General features: G+C 48.1%; 1 protein-coding gene across 8 annotated transcripts in view; it reads left to right on the top strand.

The window, feature by feature from the left end:
• ADAMTSL3 (ADAMTS like 3) overlaps positions 1-14056 on the top strand; it is a 174298-nt gene that overhangs the window by 154682 nt on the left and 5560 nt on the right. For 5 of the 8 annotated variants that reach the window (XM_016135355.2, XM_016135351.2, XM_016135352.2 and 2 more), the window contains 5 exons: positions 5663-5845; positions 6764-6880; positions 9977-10160; positions 12283-12484; positions 13035-13966. In XM_016135355.2, the coding sequence (XP_015990841.2) occupies positions 5663-5845; positions 6764-6880; positions 9977-10160; positions 12283-12484; positions 13035-13526 (1178 nt within the window). In that variant the 3' untranslated portion in view covers positions 13527-13966. Of the gene's footprint in view, positions 1-5662; positions 5846-6763; positions 6881-9976; positions 10161-12282; positions 12485-13034; positions 13967-14056 lie in introns of those variants that run through there. The other 3 variants (XM_016135354.2, XM_016135356.2, XM_016135358.2) reach the window with 1 other exon arrangement.

The following is a 14056-nucleotide window of genomic DNA, read 5'->3' as shown; positions in this document are numbered from 1 at the left end:
CTGTTTTTATGAGCTGGACATTTTGGTGGTACTTTTGACTATATTTTAAGTGAAATCTCATCTGTGATTTTTGAAATGTATCCTCTCTTCTTTACTATGTTTATCTTCTGCGAACCATATACTATCCTGAAAATAGCTCGAATTGTCTTTAAATATATTTCAAACCTCTTCTCCCACTCAAAAAGGCTACACTCCTGCCCTTTGTTGTTGTTGGATTGTTGTTTTTCACTTCTGCCTGTAGCACAGAAATCTCCCCAACAACTACCTCTCTCAGCCCTGCGTTCGGTCAGACGATCAGTCGTGGATGGTTGGACATTCCTTCCATCTCCCCACTTGCTAAGCCCAATCTAGTGTTTTAGTGTACGGATGTGAGTGAAATCTGGTTTCTGCAGCTCTATAACAAGGAAACTGTGAAATAACCAGCGCAAAAAATATAAACATTCATAAAGTACATCAGCCACAGAGAGGAGAGAAGGGTGCGGGCTTCCGAGGGGCTGGAGGAGGTTTACGGAATAGACAATATGACAGTCTTGCCACTTGGAACAAAAAGGAAGGCCATTCGAAGCAAACGGAATGGCACGTGCGCAAAAGCAAAGAAACACGAGAGCTCTCGGCTTCTTGGCACAGCCACAAGCAGATCCGTGTGACTTAGAACGGAGGGTGTATGGGAGAGTGGGAAGAGGCGGGTTTGGAAGTATAAGACTGTGAAGGGCTTTTAATGTCATTCCCAAACCCCGGACTTCATGTTATAGGCAGTGGAAAGACAAGAAAAGTTTTAAGCAGGGTGACAGTATGAGCCAATTTGTGTTTCAGAAGGCACATTCTGCCTCCAGTGTGGATGGAAAAGTTAGAGGGAAAAGAAACTGAAGAAAGTTATAAATCGCAGTGAAATTGCATCCATGGCCAATGGTTGGATGGCCAGGCCATTCACTCGAGTTATTAAATTAAGATTCCACGTCTCTGATTTCTCCAAGAGAGAGCAGGCATTTCTGGCATTTAGCAATGGATGTGTCATTAATTGAGGATCTGGGACATAGTTGTCCCCAGGCTAGGGCTGGGGTGTTGGCATTTAGAGGTTGAATTAAACGTGGAAAGAGCCAAGGTGTGTATGCTGACAGGCAGCATCTCAGTAAAGGAACCCACTGAAAAACCATCAAAACTCAAAATCAAACGGTAACACCTCAAGCACCTAATATGTGTTGGTCTGAACGGCCTTCGAGGAGAATGTCATCATCATCTTTGTTTTGCTGATGAGTAAACAAGTTCAGATGCATGCCGTCGGTTCCATACCCGGGGTTATGTAGCTTACCAGTGTGTGAGCTAGGATTTACCCCCCAGATCTGTGTGACTCCGAAAGAACTGGATGGAGAAAGAGACCGGGCTGGAGACAGCAGAATGATACGCTAAGGGATCGAACTGGAGAGAAGGGGAAAGGGTCTGAGTCAGGACTTAAGAAGTGGCCCAGCTTGGGGACAGGGTGTCGATAGCGTATTGCCAAAAGAGTAGAGCTCCTTACCCAGGTCAATGTGTCCCGCACATGGATGGTGAGGTCATGAACACACTTCGTGTGCTAGTGGCTTTGAGGCATTTTCTCTGTCGCTGAAACCGAACTCTTGCTCATTTGCTTCATTCTTTGGCGACGACTCCCTCTTGTGGTTGGCCTGCCCTGTCTTCGGTTTGGCTTGCATCTTACCAGTTGGCAATGCCATGTCCTCCTGTGCCTTCGAGATAACCAAGGGCAGCATACGCTCTCTGTTGTCACATGTGAGAAGAAAAAATACAGACGATCATAGGAGTGCCGTGTGGCCGGGGGAAACAAACAAACAAGCAAAAACATACAGGTAGAAAACTACGTGGGATATGGATTAAAAAAAAGAAGAAGAAGAAAGAAAGAAAGAAAAAACCTAGCATTTTAGAGAGGTCTGAGTAGGCCAAGGGTTTTAGAGTGTAGGATATTTCACAGGCCCTTCAAGGATGGAGGAAATTAGTTTTTAAATAGTGACTCTTTTAAAGACACCCCAGAGGTACAGACTCTGGAACACGTGTGTCACAGCCCCTCCAGATCCGCACTTTCCCTCACAACGCTGGCCTTCCAAAAACCATTTCAGCATTCTGAAGAACGGAACACTGAATATTTCAGAGCTGTCTTGGGAGAAATAGCCTATCTGTGAGGTTAGAAAAGTAAGTTTAAACTATTCCTGACATTTTAAAGCTGCTTCCCCAGAGCACACATTCGCGGTTTTGAAAGGCCGTGGAGAGCAGTGTTTTGAAGGCTCGCGTGTGAGTTTCCTCTGGCCCCTGCGGTGCTTAGAGAGAGTTCGCATGTGTGACAGTGATTCTAGGTGCTGAGTCACAGGGCTGGTTTTATGGAGACCTTTGCCTCCCCTTTTACATCTAAAAGCTTGCCAAGTTTCATGTCGCTTCCTGACATCCCTTGTATGGGTAGAATATCGCTGTCCGCGCAAACTCAGTAGCATAGCCTTGCCATTCTCACTTTAGGTTTAAATGTAATGGTCTCTGACCTCTGTCCGTTCCAGAGTTTTGAACCTACAAAACTTTCCAGAATAGGCTTGTGCCAGTTCTGGGGCTTGCCCTGGCCTGGGCCCTCTGCCTCTGACCCCGTCTTGGACTGACCTGTTGCAGTCTCTCTTTTTCCCTCTGTCAACCAAGAAGCAAAACTCAGTTCTTCAACTGGTTTCTACTCCTAGAAAGACACCCATTAACACCAAGCATCTGGCACATTTTTTTTTTTAAGCAAGGCCAAAGCTTCGGGAATTGGGGCAAAGGCACTCATCACCTAGCTCTTCTGCTTCTTGCTCTCCTCACCCTCGGCCTTTTTCTCCTCACTCCTAACTCCTTGGATTGCCGTAGGAATCCCTAATTCTTCTCTCTGTGTTAGAGAGAAAGAAGTAGGCAGAGGTCCGAGAGACTTAAAGCAATTACGTAATAGAGCATCAGAATAGCAGGTGACCAAAAGGGACTCAAAAAACCATGCTGGGGAGTCTTTCTCTTTCTTTTTTCTGTCTCCCTCTCCCTCCTCCGCCCTCCCTCCCTTTCTCCTTTGTAATTTCTGATGAGCAGTGAAGTTCTGCTGAGATGAACTTCAGGCTTTCCCCAGCACGGCTCACACCACCTTCCCCAGCTCCGCGTCTCAGCTCCCCATCGCCCCCTAATGTAACATCTGTCACTAAGTCCTGATGGTTTTTCCTCTTTAATATTTACTACGTTCATCTTTAGACCCACCGTCTCCTTTTGTCTCTCATCTCAGCTGCCTCAGAAACCACCTGCCTGGTCCCCCTGAGCCTCCGCTGCCTCTTTCCCGTTTTACACCCATCCAGACTGATGCTTCTAAGGCACCAAGGTGGTATTTCCACCACCGCGTAAAAATAATTAAGCCATTTTCTCTGTCCCTTGGAGTAAATTCAACTAAACTCCTTCCTGTGGATAGTAAATTTTCATTGGAGGGGCACCTGCTTACCTCTTTAGTTTCGTCTTATTCCTCCTCCATGTACTTTAAGCTCCAGTCATAAAAAACAATGTATGTTTTCCCACGTGTGTTTTCCTGTGTGCCTAGGACTATTTATGCACACGGTTTCCTCCACTTAAGACAGTCTCCCCACCCCCACCCTTCACTCGATGTGTTGCTCCTACTTGTCCTAACAGATTAGCTTAGATGTTCCTTCTTTTCTCCGCCTATGCAGTCTGCAGTCACTACAGCTGCCATGGGCCAGTGGTAGCCACTGTCAACCTTTATCATGAGCCCTTAACTCCTTTTATTGCAATCACCCGTTTTCCTTCAAAGCACGTCCCCACCAAAAAAAAAAAAAAAGAAGTTTTTTGAGGAACTTGGTTCACCATCATTTCTTTAGCACCAGCATAGTGTCTCACACATAGTAGGCACTTTGTTAACACATTTTGAATGAATGAAATAATGGCGGTAGTTGTATTGCATTTCAGAGTATCAGATGCGCAGTCAAAGCTGTACTCAAAAGAAAATTAATAGCCTTAAACATTTTAACTTTAAAATAGGCAAATTAAATGTTAACTCGAAGACTTCGAAATTTCTTTGTAAGATAGAAATAGAAGGAAAATTTTTTGATTTGATAACAACTATCAGAAACCAAAATAAACATCATTCTTAAGGGCAAAACATTAGTAATATTCCCTTTAAAGCTGGAAACAACAGATATGGCTGCTCTAACTATCATTACTCAGCATTGTTCTAGAGATATTAGTTAATGCAATGCAATAGTTAATAGGAATCATAGGTCTAAATGTTGCAAAAGAAGAGCTAAAATTAACATGTGCAGTACCAATTGTTTAGCTTAAAAAACAATTGAGAGTTCTTGAAAACAATAAAGTTCAGTAAGATGACTGTATACAAGACAAATATATGTGTTCATAGTTTTTCTAATTGTCAGCAGTAAACAACTATAAAATACATGTTTAAAGAACCTGCTTACTATGGCAGTAAAAACTATTAAATCCTAGGGATGAATTTATGGAGAAACACGTAAGACCTACCACCTATATGTGGTTGAGATATCCATTCTGGAATATACTGTGTGGGTGTCCATCTTGGCTCCAGTGTTCACTGGCGGTTGACCTTAGGAAAGTTTAATCTCTCTTGCATGTGTGTTTGTAGAAGAAACAACTAAAGACATGTGCACATGTGGTTAGTGCTGCTCTGGGTATTTAGGTCCAGGGGTGCGTTTGACTTGATGGGGTTCCTTGGCTTTAAGAAAGAGGCTGGAAGTAACTGTGAAAATCGAAGTGTCATTCTGTTCGCAGAGCATGCGTTTCGCTGACTGTGTGGTGCATCACAAAAGCCATGCTTATAGTGGTAACGTCTCTTTTTTTGTTGGAAAGGCTTGCCTTGTCTGCCACATTCTCTCTAACCAGAGCCCTGCAGGAGTAGAGGACATCCTCAGAAGTCTGGGATGCCCCCAGCTCTTAACCAAATGACAGTCTGAGTTTCTCATTCTACAGCCCAGCAAAATGCTAAGGCTTCTCAAGGTCTGGGGAAAGCAATTCTTTCCTCATATTCCTCTTGGTGTCTGGAGATGTCACTTACAGTCCCGGCACCTCCCGACATTGACCCAGACTTGAAAGTCAACATTTGTTTTTGTTCCGTGAAGTTATCCTCTTTTACAAAAGCATTAATGAACAAAATCTATTTCACCAATTGAGGAACGTTTCTGTTCATCCTGAAGGAAGAACATTTCATGGCACGTGCACAGCGAACAGCTTTAAGACCCCTATTAGATATTTTTGTTTCCCAATGACTTCTTTATGACACCTGAGCACTGAGAATTGCTGTCTCTGCTTCCACATTCACCAGACTTCGCTGCCCCTCTTTCCTCCTCGGCTTTGAATTTCTCCCCCTTCCCCAGACAGAGAAACCCCATCCTCTTGGGGTCCAGCTCCTTGACTCACATCTGTAAGCCGATCAGTTGCTCGCTACACCAAAGCCCTTTGCTTCACGAGGATGCTCCACCTGCCATAGGAAAGCTATACAAGTAGAAATAGCCATTTTCCCTATTACATGGGATTAAATCCATTCGCTGACTATGGTCAGCCTGCTAAGTGGTGTTTGTCATCTGGTTCTGTGGCCCAGCTCTTAAAGGAATCTGCCTTTGTCGTATTTGTTTTTATCCCCAAGGTGTCCCTCAGCCTACTGTTTCTTGGGTGAAGAGAGGAGGACCTCTGAGTGACAATATTTCCTTGCTTTTCAATGGATCCCTGTTGTTGCAGAGTGTTTCTCTTGAAAACGAAGGGACTTACGTCTGCACAGCCACCAATGCTCTTGGAGAGGCCGTGGCTTCGTCCGTACTGCGCTTGCTGGGTAGGTGTCCGGTCCCGGCCTTTTTCCAGGTGTGTCCCGTCAGATGCACTGGGCAGGGCCACCCAGGGTGTTGGTTCTGGAGCTGAGACTTCAGCGAGATAGACATGCAGTGGTTTTAAGCTTTGCCGCCACAGTCCTCTTCCCCACGGGCACTGCGTCCAGTGCTCTGTCCTAACGGTCTTCTCTTAGAAGGCTGTGACTTTCTGCCTAAGAACCTACATGGGGATGTAAACCCTTCTGCCTGGAATCGAGACCCTTCCTGTTGTGCCTCTGTCTCTGTTGAATTCCTGATCCGTATCCCACCCTAACCTAACGTGCCTTCCCCCAGCTCCCTGAGAAGTCCCAGCCTCCTTCCTCGCCTCTCCCCTGTGCACTCATGGGTCGGCTCTGCGCCTCTTCTCTTTGAAATTCCTCCGGCCAAGCAGCTCGTGACTTTGGGAATGTGCCTGAGGCATCGAGGCAGTCTCGCCTCGCCCGGCTTTCCTCCACCACTCAGCCTTCACCACCTTCCTAAAAGCCCTCATCCCTCTCCAGGGGACGCCCCATAAAACATCACTGTTCTCCTGCCTCGCACATCCTCCCGTGGGGAGGAGGAGCTCTGTCAGACCCAGTTGCTTCTCCAGTCCCTTTTAGAATCTGGTGAATACGTTTCTCCATCTAATGAGTTGGGCTGTAAACCCTGACAACATGCAGAGACACCACCACATATTAGCACAGTTAATAACTCCTGCCGAAGCCTGCAGCATCCCGCATACCTGAGCCACACGAAGCTCCCAGGTGTATGAGCCTGAGCACCCAGGGGGAGTGCGTTCGATGGGAACGGGCATATTTCCTGGTCGTTGCCCTCTTTAAGAACACCAAGCTAGAATTACATAAACTCCGATGGGTAAACAAGTGATCCTTTTTGTTTTTTCTCAGAACAAAGATGGTCAGACAATAAAACTGTATTTCCCAAGGACGGTAAAAAGCATGTGCTCCAGACACTCGACACTGGAACCAACAGCAGTGACCTGACAGGAGAAGCCCTACTGCAAGGTTTGGGATTTTGATTCTTTTTGGAATTTATTATGTGCAAGGAAAAGGATTTAGTGAAAAGACCCTCCATGTTTTGCTTTGCAATAGGTAAAATTATTTCTAAGCATACGGCCAGCTTTTCCCTTGCCCTTCAGTCTTCCGTGGTTCAATTTGTTCTTTCCATATTTGCCGGAGCCAGCCGGCTAAAGTAGATCAGTACCTGAAAGAGGGGGGTGAAGCCTAAGGAAAAAAAAAAAAAAGATAGGAAGGAACTTTCCAGAGGGCATACTGCAACCCACCCTCCCCAACCCCTCCCACCCCCCCCACCCCCCTCCCGTTCTGCAGTCAATGCTGCAGCCCCGAGTTTATTTAGCATAGACTTTATATAAGTTTTTAGATACAATAGCAAAATACATACCATCGGAAATGCTGACATTTGCATTTGCATAAGTTCTTGAACACCCTTCTTTTCTAGGCTGTAAAACATTCCATCACCTTAAAAGGGTTTCTTTATGATGCAAGTCTCCCCACCAGGGTCAGTAATGTTTAAGTTAACATCTTGCTTCCTTGAACCATTGTTTAAGCTGTCTCAGCAGCTGCTTCATGGTTATCAGGTACATGACTTCTTCAGTGCCTCATAATGGCTCCCATCGTGTCTCAAAATGGCTCCCGCCACATATTGAAACATTTTTTGGAAAAGAAAATTCTCTCTCCTTAGGAACCCCACAGAACTCATATCCCAAGTGTGCATCATTATTTGTGATAGTACAGGGTATTGGTTTCCCAGTTTCGGAACTATTGCTGGTATTAATAGAGGGAAGATTTGCCGAAAATTCTGGAATCGATGCTTTCATTTTTCTCTTTCCACAATTTTCCCCCCTACATGCTAACTTTGTTGTCGATATCAGGGCTTTATCAGGAGAACCTAGTCAAAATACTTTGAGCTTGCACAACTCTTCAGGAGACCCGGGGAGAGAAGTAACGTTAAGAAAGTCAGCCGTGCTAGACTCACAGGAATCCAGTACTGATGATCTCAGCTCTTTGTAGCTCAGAAGTGAACAAGTTGCAGGAGGACCCGCAGACACCGCCATTGGACCTTGTGCTGTATTGTATGCACTACTCAAGAACAATAGTGGCTACACCGTTTCAACCTTTTAACTATTGAGCAAGTGCCTCTCACGCAGAGGAGATGAACTGCTGATACACACAACAGTGTGGTGAATCTCAAAGACCTGATGTTGGGCGAAGAAGCCAAACGCAAAAGAGAGCAGGTGACCCTCAAATGATGTAGGTTTGGACTGTGCAGACTCACTTATCCACAGACTTTTTTTTTTTTTAATAAATATATTGGAAAAAGTTTTGGAGAGTTGAGACGATTAGAAAACATTTGCATACAAACTTCATGATTTTCTCAGTAACATTTTCTTTTCTCTTGCCTACTTTATTGTGGGAATACAGTATATAAAACATATAACATACAAAATTGCTATCCCTCCAGTGATGTACGTTATTGGCAAGGCTTCTGGACAACAGTCGGCTTTTAGTAGTTAAGTTTGGGGGGAGTCAGAAGTTATACGTGGATTTTCTGCTGTGCCAGGGTGTGGCGGGCATTCCTAACCTCTGTGCTGGGGGTCAGCTATACGTACTGTGTCCAGGAACAGGTAGAAATAATATATGCTGAAAGCAATGAGCCAGTGGTTGCCTGGCAGGGGAGGAGAATTGATTGAAAACAGGCAGGAGGAGTCCGTTGGGAGGATGAAATGTTATTTACCTTGTACATGCAGTAGCGAAAAACTCATAAGACTGCACTCTCGATATCTGAGATTTTTATTGTGTATGCATATTTATACCTCAATTAAAAAAATACTTTTTTTTTTTTTTGGTAAGAAACGCATGTGTGTCCCGCCTTGAACTGTCGAGGTATCTTTGTGAAATGTGGCATAGTGGAAAGAGTTAGCTATGGAGTCAGCCACGCTTGGGTTCCAGTCCAGCTGACAGATGAAGGACCTTGGGCAAGTCACTTAGCTTTGTTTCGGTTTCCACTTCTGTAAATAGAAATAATCCGATTCACTAGATGACCATGAGGATTAAATGAAAAATGAGGGTGACAGTGCTTAACTCAGTACCCGTCACCTGCAAGGTCCTGAATACACTTGGCTATTTATAAAAATGATTTTAAATAAACTATAATCCTGGGGGTAAGGGCCACTAAACATATGTACCATTCTGCTTTGCAAATGATGTCATGTGCAACTTCAGACAAACAAAAAAAATGCAAAAATCAGAAAGAAAAACTGGAAAACAAGTTAAAGAAATCACTCTGCTATGCAAGGGAGAGTGTAGACACAGCTGGCAGCTATCAATTACTCGTGGTTTCTACAAGGAAATCTGGCACCTTCTGTGATCGTACACGAAGCTGTCGTCGTCACATTCTGCCTCATCTTTTTACCAAGTGTCAAAGGGGAAGGACAGGCAGTTTGGGGTGGGGGCTGAGATACAAATGCTGGGGCCGCTGGAGGTGGCCGGCTTCGCGCTCTCTGAAGGGAGTGCCCGCTTTTACCCTTCCGGCCGTTTCCTTGGCAAACGATTTGTGCAGTTGCAGGGCTAAGCTGCAGTTTAGAGGAAGAAGTAGTGGAAAAGTAAGAATGGGACGAAAGTGCATGTCTAACCTCTTGCCGAAGCTGTGGTCCTCGCTAAATCATCTTTCATTTCTCTGCCCGATCCACTTTTAAGAAATGGATCCCATCCGAGCCCCCCCGGAGAGGCCTCCCTCTCTCGTCCCCTTGGCTCTGCATGGAGGATGCTGCAGACGCTACCCAGAATCCCTCCTCCCTCTCTCTGGGACTTTCCTGGCAAACCGAGCTGGCTTCCCATAGCCCTCTGCCCGGGCTGTGATCCAAGGGCCTCGTTCTGGCCGCTGTCCCCACTAGTCATTGCAGTGAGTTAGCTGAGGGTAAATGAGATTTAAAAGACTCCGTTGCCCTCCGTGATGGCTATGCAAAGACCGGGCTGGCGGCTCACTGGGCAGCAGTGTGTGGCGGTCCTTGGCAGGGTCCTCGCCAGCCCAGGATCATTTCTTCCTGGGGGATGTCATGATGTTGCATTTCCTCTCCACAGGTCCTTCCTGGAAGCTGGGGAACTGGACACATTGTTCTGCCACCTGTGGCCACTTGGGAGCCCGACTTCAGAGACCCCAGTGTGTGATGGCCAATGGGCAGGAAGTGAGCGAGGGCCTCTGTGGTCACCTCCAGAAGCCGCCGGCCAGGTCTCAGCCCTGCGGCACCCGGGACTGCCCCCCGAGGTACGTGCCTCGCTTGGCCGGTCTCATCGATGCTGGGTTTCTGGTTGTTTTGAAAGGCCCTGTCACTTGGACTTAATGCAGTCGGGGGTGTATCGAGCATGTACCCCGGAATGCGCATTCCACTAGGCGCTGTGTGCAGATCGCGTCGCAGCCCCAATGAGGTCGCTGTTGTCTGACAGGTGGGAACAGAGTTCAGAGGCCCAGCTGGCCATTGACCCCGCCTCCGCCTCCAGCACTCACAGTGCCCCCTGCTCCTTACAGGCGGAGCAAAGCCGACTTCAGCGTTTCCAGCGTAGTAAGGCAGTGGGTCACGATCACTAGGGGCCCAAATTAAAACCACAGGTCCCTAGCATCCAGCCCTGGAGTGGAGCCCGTTATCAGCCTTTCTGTGTAGGTCAATACCCCCACCTGCCTTTGTCTGTTTCCATGGTTACCCTGCCATTCCAGCAGTCATTGCTTCTCCCGTGGGCTATTCCAGGGGACTCCTGATTTTCATGATGATGCGCCTCTATTTAAAAGCCTTCAGTGACTTCTTGTTGTTCTTAGGACAAAGTCCAGAATCCCTAGCATTGGGAGCATTGTTTATTTTGTTATCCCCATGACTAAAATAGTGCTTAGCACATACTAGGTACTCAGTCAGTATTTGCTGCCTGGTGGAATACACGACTGAAAGACAAGAGATCCCTCCATGCTTGGGCCTCAGGCCACCTTCGTGTGTCAGCGCTTCTCCCCAGCCTGGGTCTCTGATCTCCATCCACACTGGTCTTTGCCCCTTAGAAGCGCCATTCACTCTCCTGACTCAGAGCCTTAGCACATTCTGTTCGCTCTGCAGAACACTGTTCCCTCTCTTTTCCGCTCACTGCCCTTGTGAGATGCCACACTAGGTCCAGGGACCTCTGCCTTGGAGGAGAGCGGAAGGCAGGGTCACACTGTGAAACAAAATAGGTGCCCTGGAGCATGTCCTCAGAGGGCCATGGGTGTCACAGGCACCCTGACTGACACGTGTCTCAGTCCCCAGGGTATTCATCAGAGGGCGGTCTCATGCCAAGAGTCGCGTGTACCCCAGGAAGCAGCAGACTGGCGCTGCAATGGAGGGGGGACTTGATCCAGGGAAGCCGCTTTATGTCCATTCTTGGTTTTCACAAAGTGGAAAGAATCCCCGTTGGGACATTTATCAGCAGCTTTGTTTATTAAATGGTCTCAAGGCTTAGCACACTCCTAGAATTATCAGAGTTATGTCTTTCATCCCAGCAGGGATGGTCGAGCTCATGCGGCCCCAGGTCCCTCTGCGTGGTGAGCGGGGGGCGGGGTGGGGGGTGTCTTCACATTTCTGAATCACAGACCCCCCCGGTCGTCTGGAGAAGCCTGCAGACCCCTTCTCGGAAGAAGGGTTTTAATTCTGTAAAACAAAATGTACTTGATGACAAAGAAAACCAAGTATATCATCAAATCCAGGCACTGAAACATTAAAAAATGCACGGTATCATGCTTCTCTGTTAGCACACTGAATATGGAGATCCCGCGGGACACCAATCTTGAAATGGTGATGGATAGAAATCGTGTTTGGAGATGCCTGCCACAACTGCGATGGTGGGTGAAAATGTCTGGGATTTCTGTACGTGACAAAATCACCGCAGTGTTTTGCGGCCTACATTGCTAGTTCTGTGACCACGGCCAAATTACTTAACCCCATGGACACTGGCTTCTTCTCTATAAGAATGAGAAGAACATGAAAACCTGCAACAAATAGCACATAGATGTTTTCACAATGTTTTCTCCTCTTTGGTTTCCATGAGTCGAAATCCACCTTTTCGAAATTTCCACCTCACTCTGCCCTTGCTCTATGCCCTGTGGGGGCCGCACGGGTGACAGCCCTTGCAGAGGGCTCTCCGCTGACCCCGGTGTTCGTTGCCTCCGTGTGGCGACTCTGCTGCTCCCCAGAGTGAACGGAAGTCTGAGGACAAGGCTGCGTGTCATCCGCGCTGCCAGCCCTCCTCAGAGGGGCCCGTGACGGCCCTCCGAACAGCACGGGGATCGGCGTTTCTTTTGTGGGCCCTCCCTGTAACCCCGCACTGGCCTGACACCCGGTCCTTACTAAGCGCCTGTAGTTTTTTGTCCGTAGGTGGGTCACGAGTCCGTGGTCAGAGTGCTCTGTGTCCTGCGGCGAAGGGTCCCAGAGTCGGCAGGTGACGTGCAAGCGCACCAAAGCCAGCGGCACCGTGCAGGCGATGCCTCCCAGAGCGTGTCCCAGAGACAGGCCTCGGGGACGAAGGCCCTGTCCCGGCCACCCGTGTGTCCAGTGGGTCGTGGAGCCAGGGGGCCAGGTAAAGCTCACGGATCTCGTGTCTTGATGGTGCTGTCATCCATCCCCCTGGTTTCTAATACTTTTTCTTTATTTTTTTTAATTTGGGGGGAGAAAAATCGGATTGGTCTCTAACATGAACGTGTGTGTCTGACCTCGGGGATTACATTTGGAAGTCGTGGTGTCTCTGTCTTTTAATACAAAGGGTGGGTCGTTTGCAGTAGCACTGAGCTCCAGGTAGACTGCCTGGGGGCGGCGGAATGAGGACAGCCTTCGAGGAAAGGAACAAAACACACTAGCGATGTGTCCACGAACGTCTCAGAACCGACGTCCCCAGTGCCACCTCAGATAACATCGTAGTAAAGATCTTCGGGAAGAAATTTTACATCAACGTGAGGGAGCCTCTGCTCGTCCCCTAGGGCCACCGGCAGGCAGCCGAAGCTGCGGAATTTATTTCCGTGGAGGCTGGAAGTCAGGTGGCGGTGCCACGCTGACGGGGCCTCCCCGCCCGGCCCGTAGGCCGCGCGCTGGGACACGCGAGTCCCTCACTGTGCCCTGTGCTTCCGTTCCAGTGTCCTGGACGCTGCCTGGGCCGCGCCGTGATGAACCGGACGCATCGTGCGGTTTGCCGCCGCCACGACGGTGCCGACTCTGGCTGCGACGACGGAAGGAGGTACCAGCTCCGCCCTGGGCATGACGTGGCTTCTCCTCTCTCCCACCTCTCAAAACCAACAGCTCCTACGATTTCTAGGAGTGCCGTAGTGCCTCCCTCAGTAGCGTGCGTTGGACCGACATATGAATTAATGCGACCTATTGATAATCACACATCATTTGGAGATCCATCATATACAGAGAGGGTCGCCCCCCCACCCCAAGGAGAAGCAAAAGAAGCATTGAGAACGGGCAGATATTGTTCCCTTGGGATTCAGAGTTGGTTAAGCCTCATTTTAGTTCATTTAGGTTTACAGAGTCAATCTTCCGATTTTTCTCAGCGAGCCGTTTTATGCTCCTGTCTAGAAACTAGTTCAATTAGGATATTGGCACGGTGGCTTAGCAGAGAATAAAACAAACTTTTATCTTCTTCAGGGGCTCAGACAGACGGGAGTTTGCTTTTCTCTTGTATAATTGTCCGAGCCAGTCAGTGGGGTAGGGACAGAAGTGCTTCGCTCCACGAGGTCAGCCCAGAGACCCGGCCTCCTTCCACCCGGTGACTCCACCGTCCCCAGAGAGTGCCCCGGCTGGCAGAAAGTGAGGACAGAACCCACAGGGCACACTGAGAGGCACTTTGGCGTCCTCCATTCTCTCGTGTGACCTTGGACTACTAGTCCTCCTAACCCGCAAAGCGGGTATGATGTATGGTCCTCAGGACGTCATGGGTCAGGGGTCCTGCTCCGTTAGCTTCAACAGCCGGGGGCGTGGAAGAGGATCAGTATGTCATTCATTCTCACTCCTCTTGCTGGAGAAAACGATGGGCATTTTAAAAAGAAATAAGAGAAGAAAAATTCCTAGAACGGGGGTGGGGGGAGGTTGGGGTGGATGGGGTGGGGGTTGGGGGGAGCAGTCAAGTCTCCTTTCACTTTCCCTCCCATTTCTG

This window comes from Rousettus aegyptiacus, unplaced genomic scaffold (assembly GCF_014176215.1).
Source record: "Rousettus aegyptiacus isolate mRouAeg1 unplaced genomic scaffold, mRouAeg1.p scaffold_m13_p_14, whole genome shotgun sequence".
Classification (NCBI taxonomy): domain Eukaryota; kingdom Metazoa; phylum Chordata; class Mammalia; order Chiroptera; family Pteropodidae; genus Rousettus; species Rousettus aegyptiacus.
The sequence above is the reverse complement of the archived record's forward strand: the minus strand, read 5'-3'. Positions and strand labels throughout refer to the sequence as shown.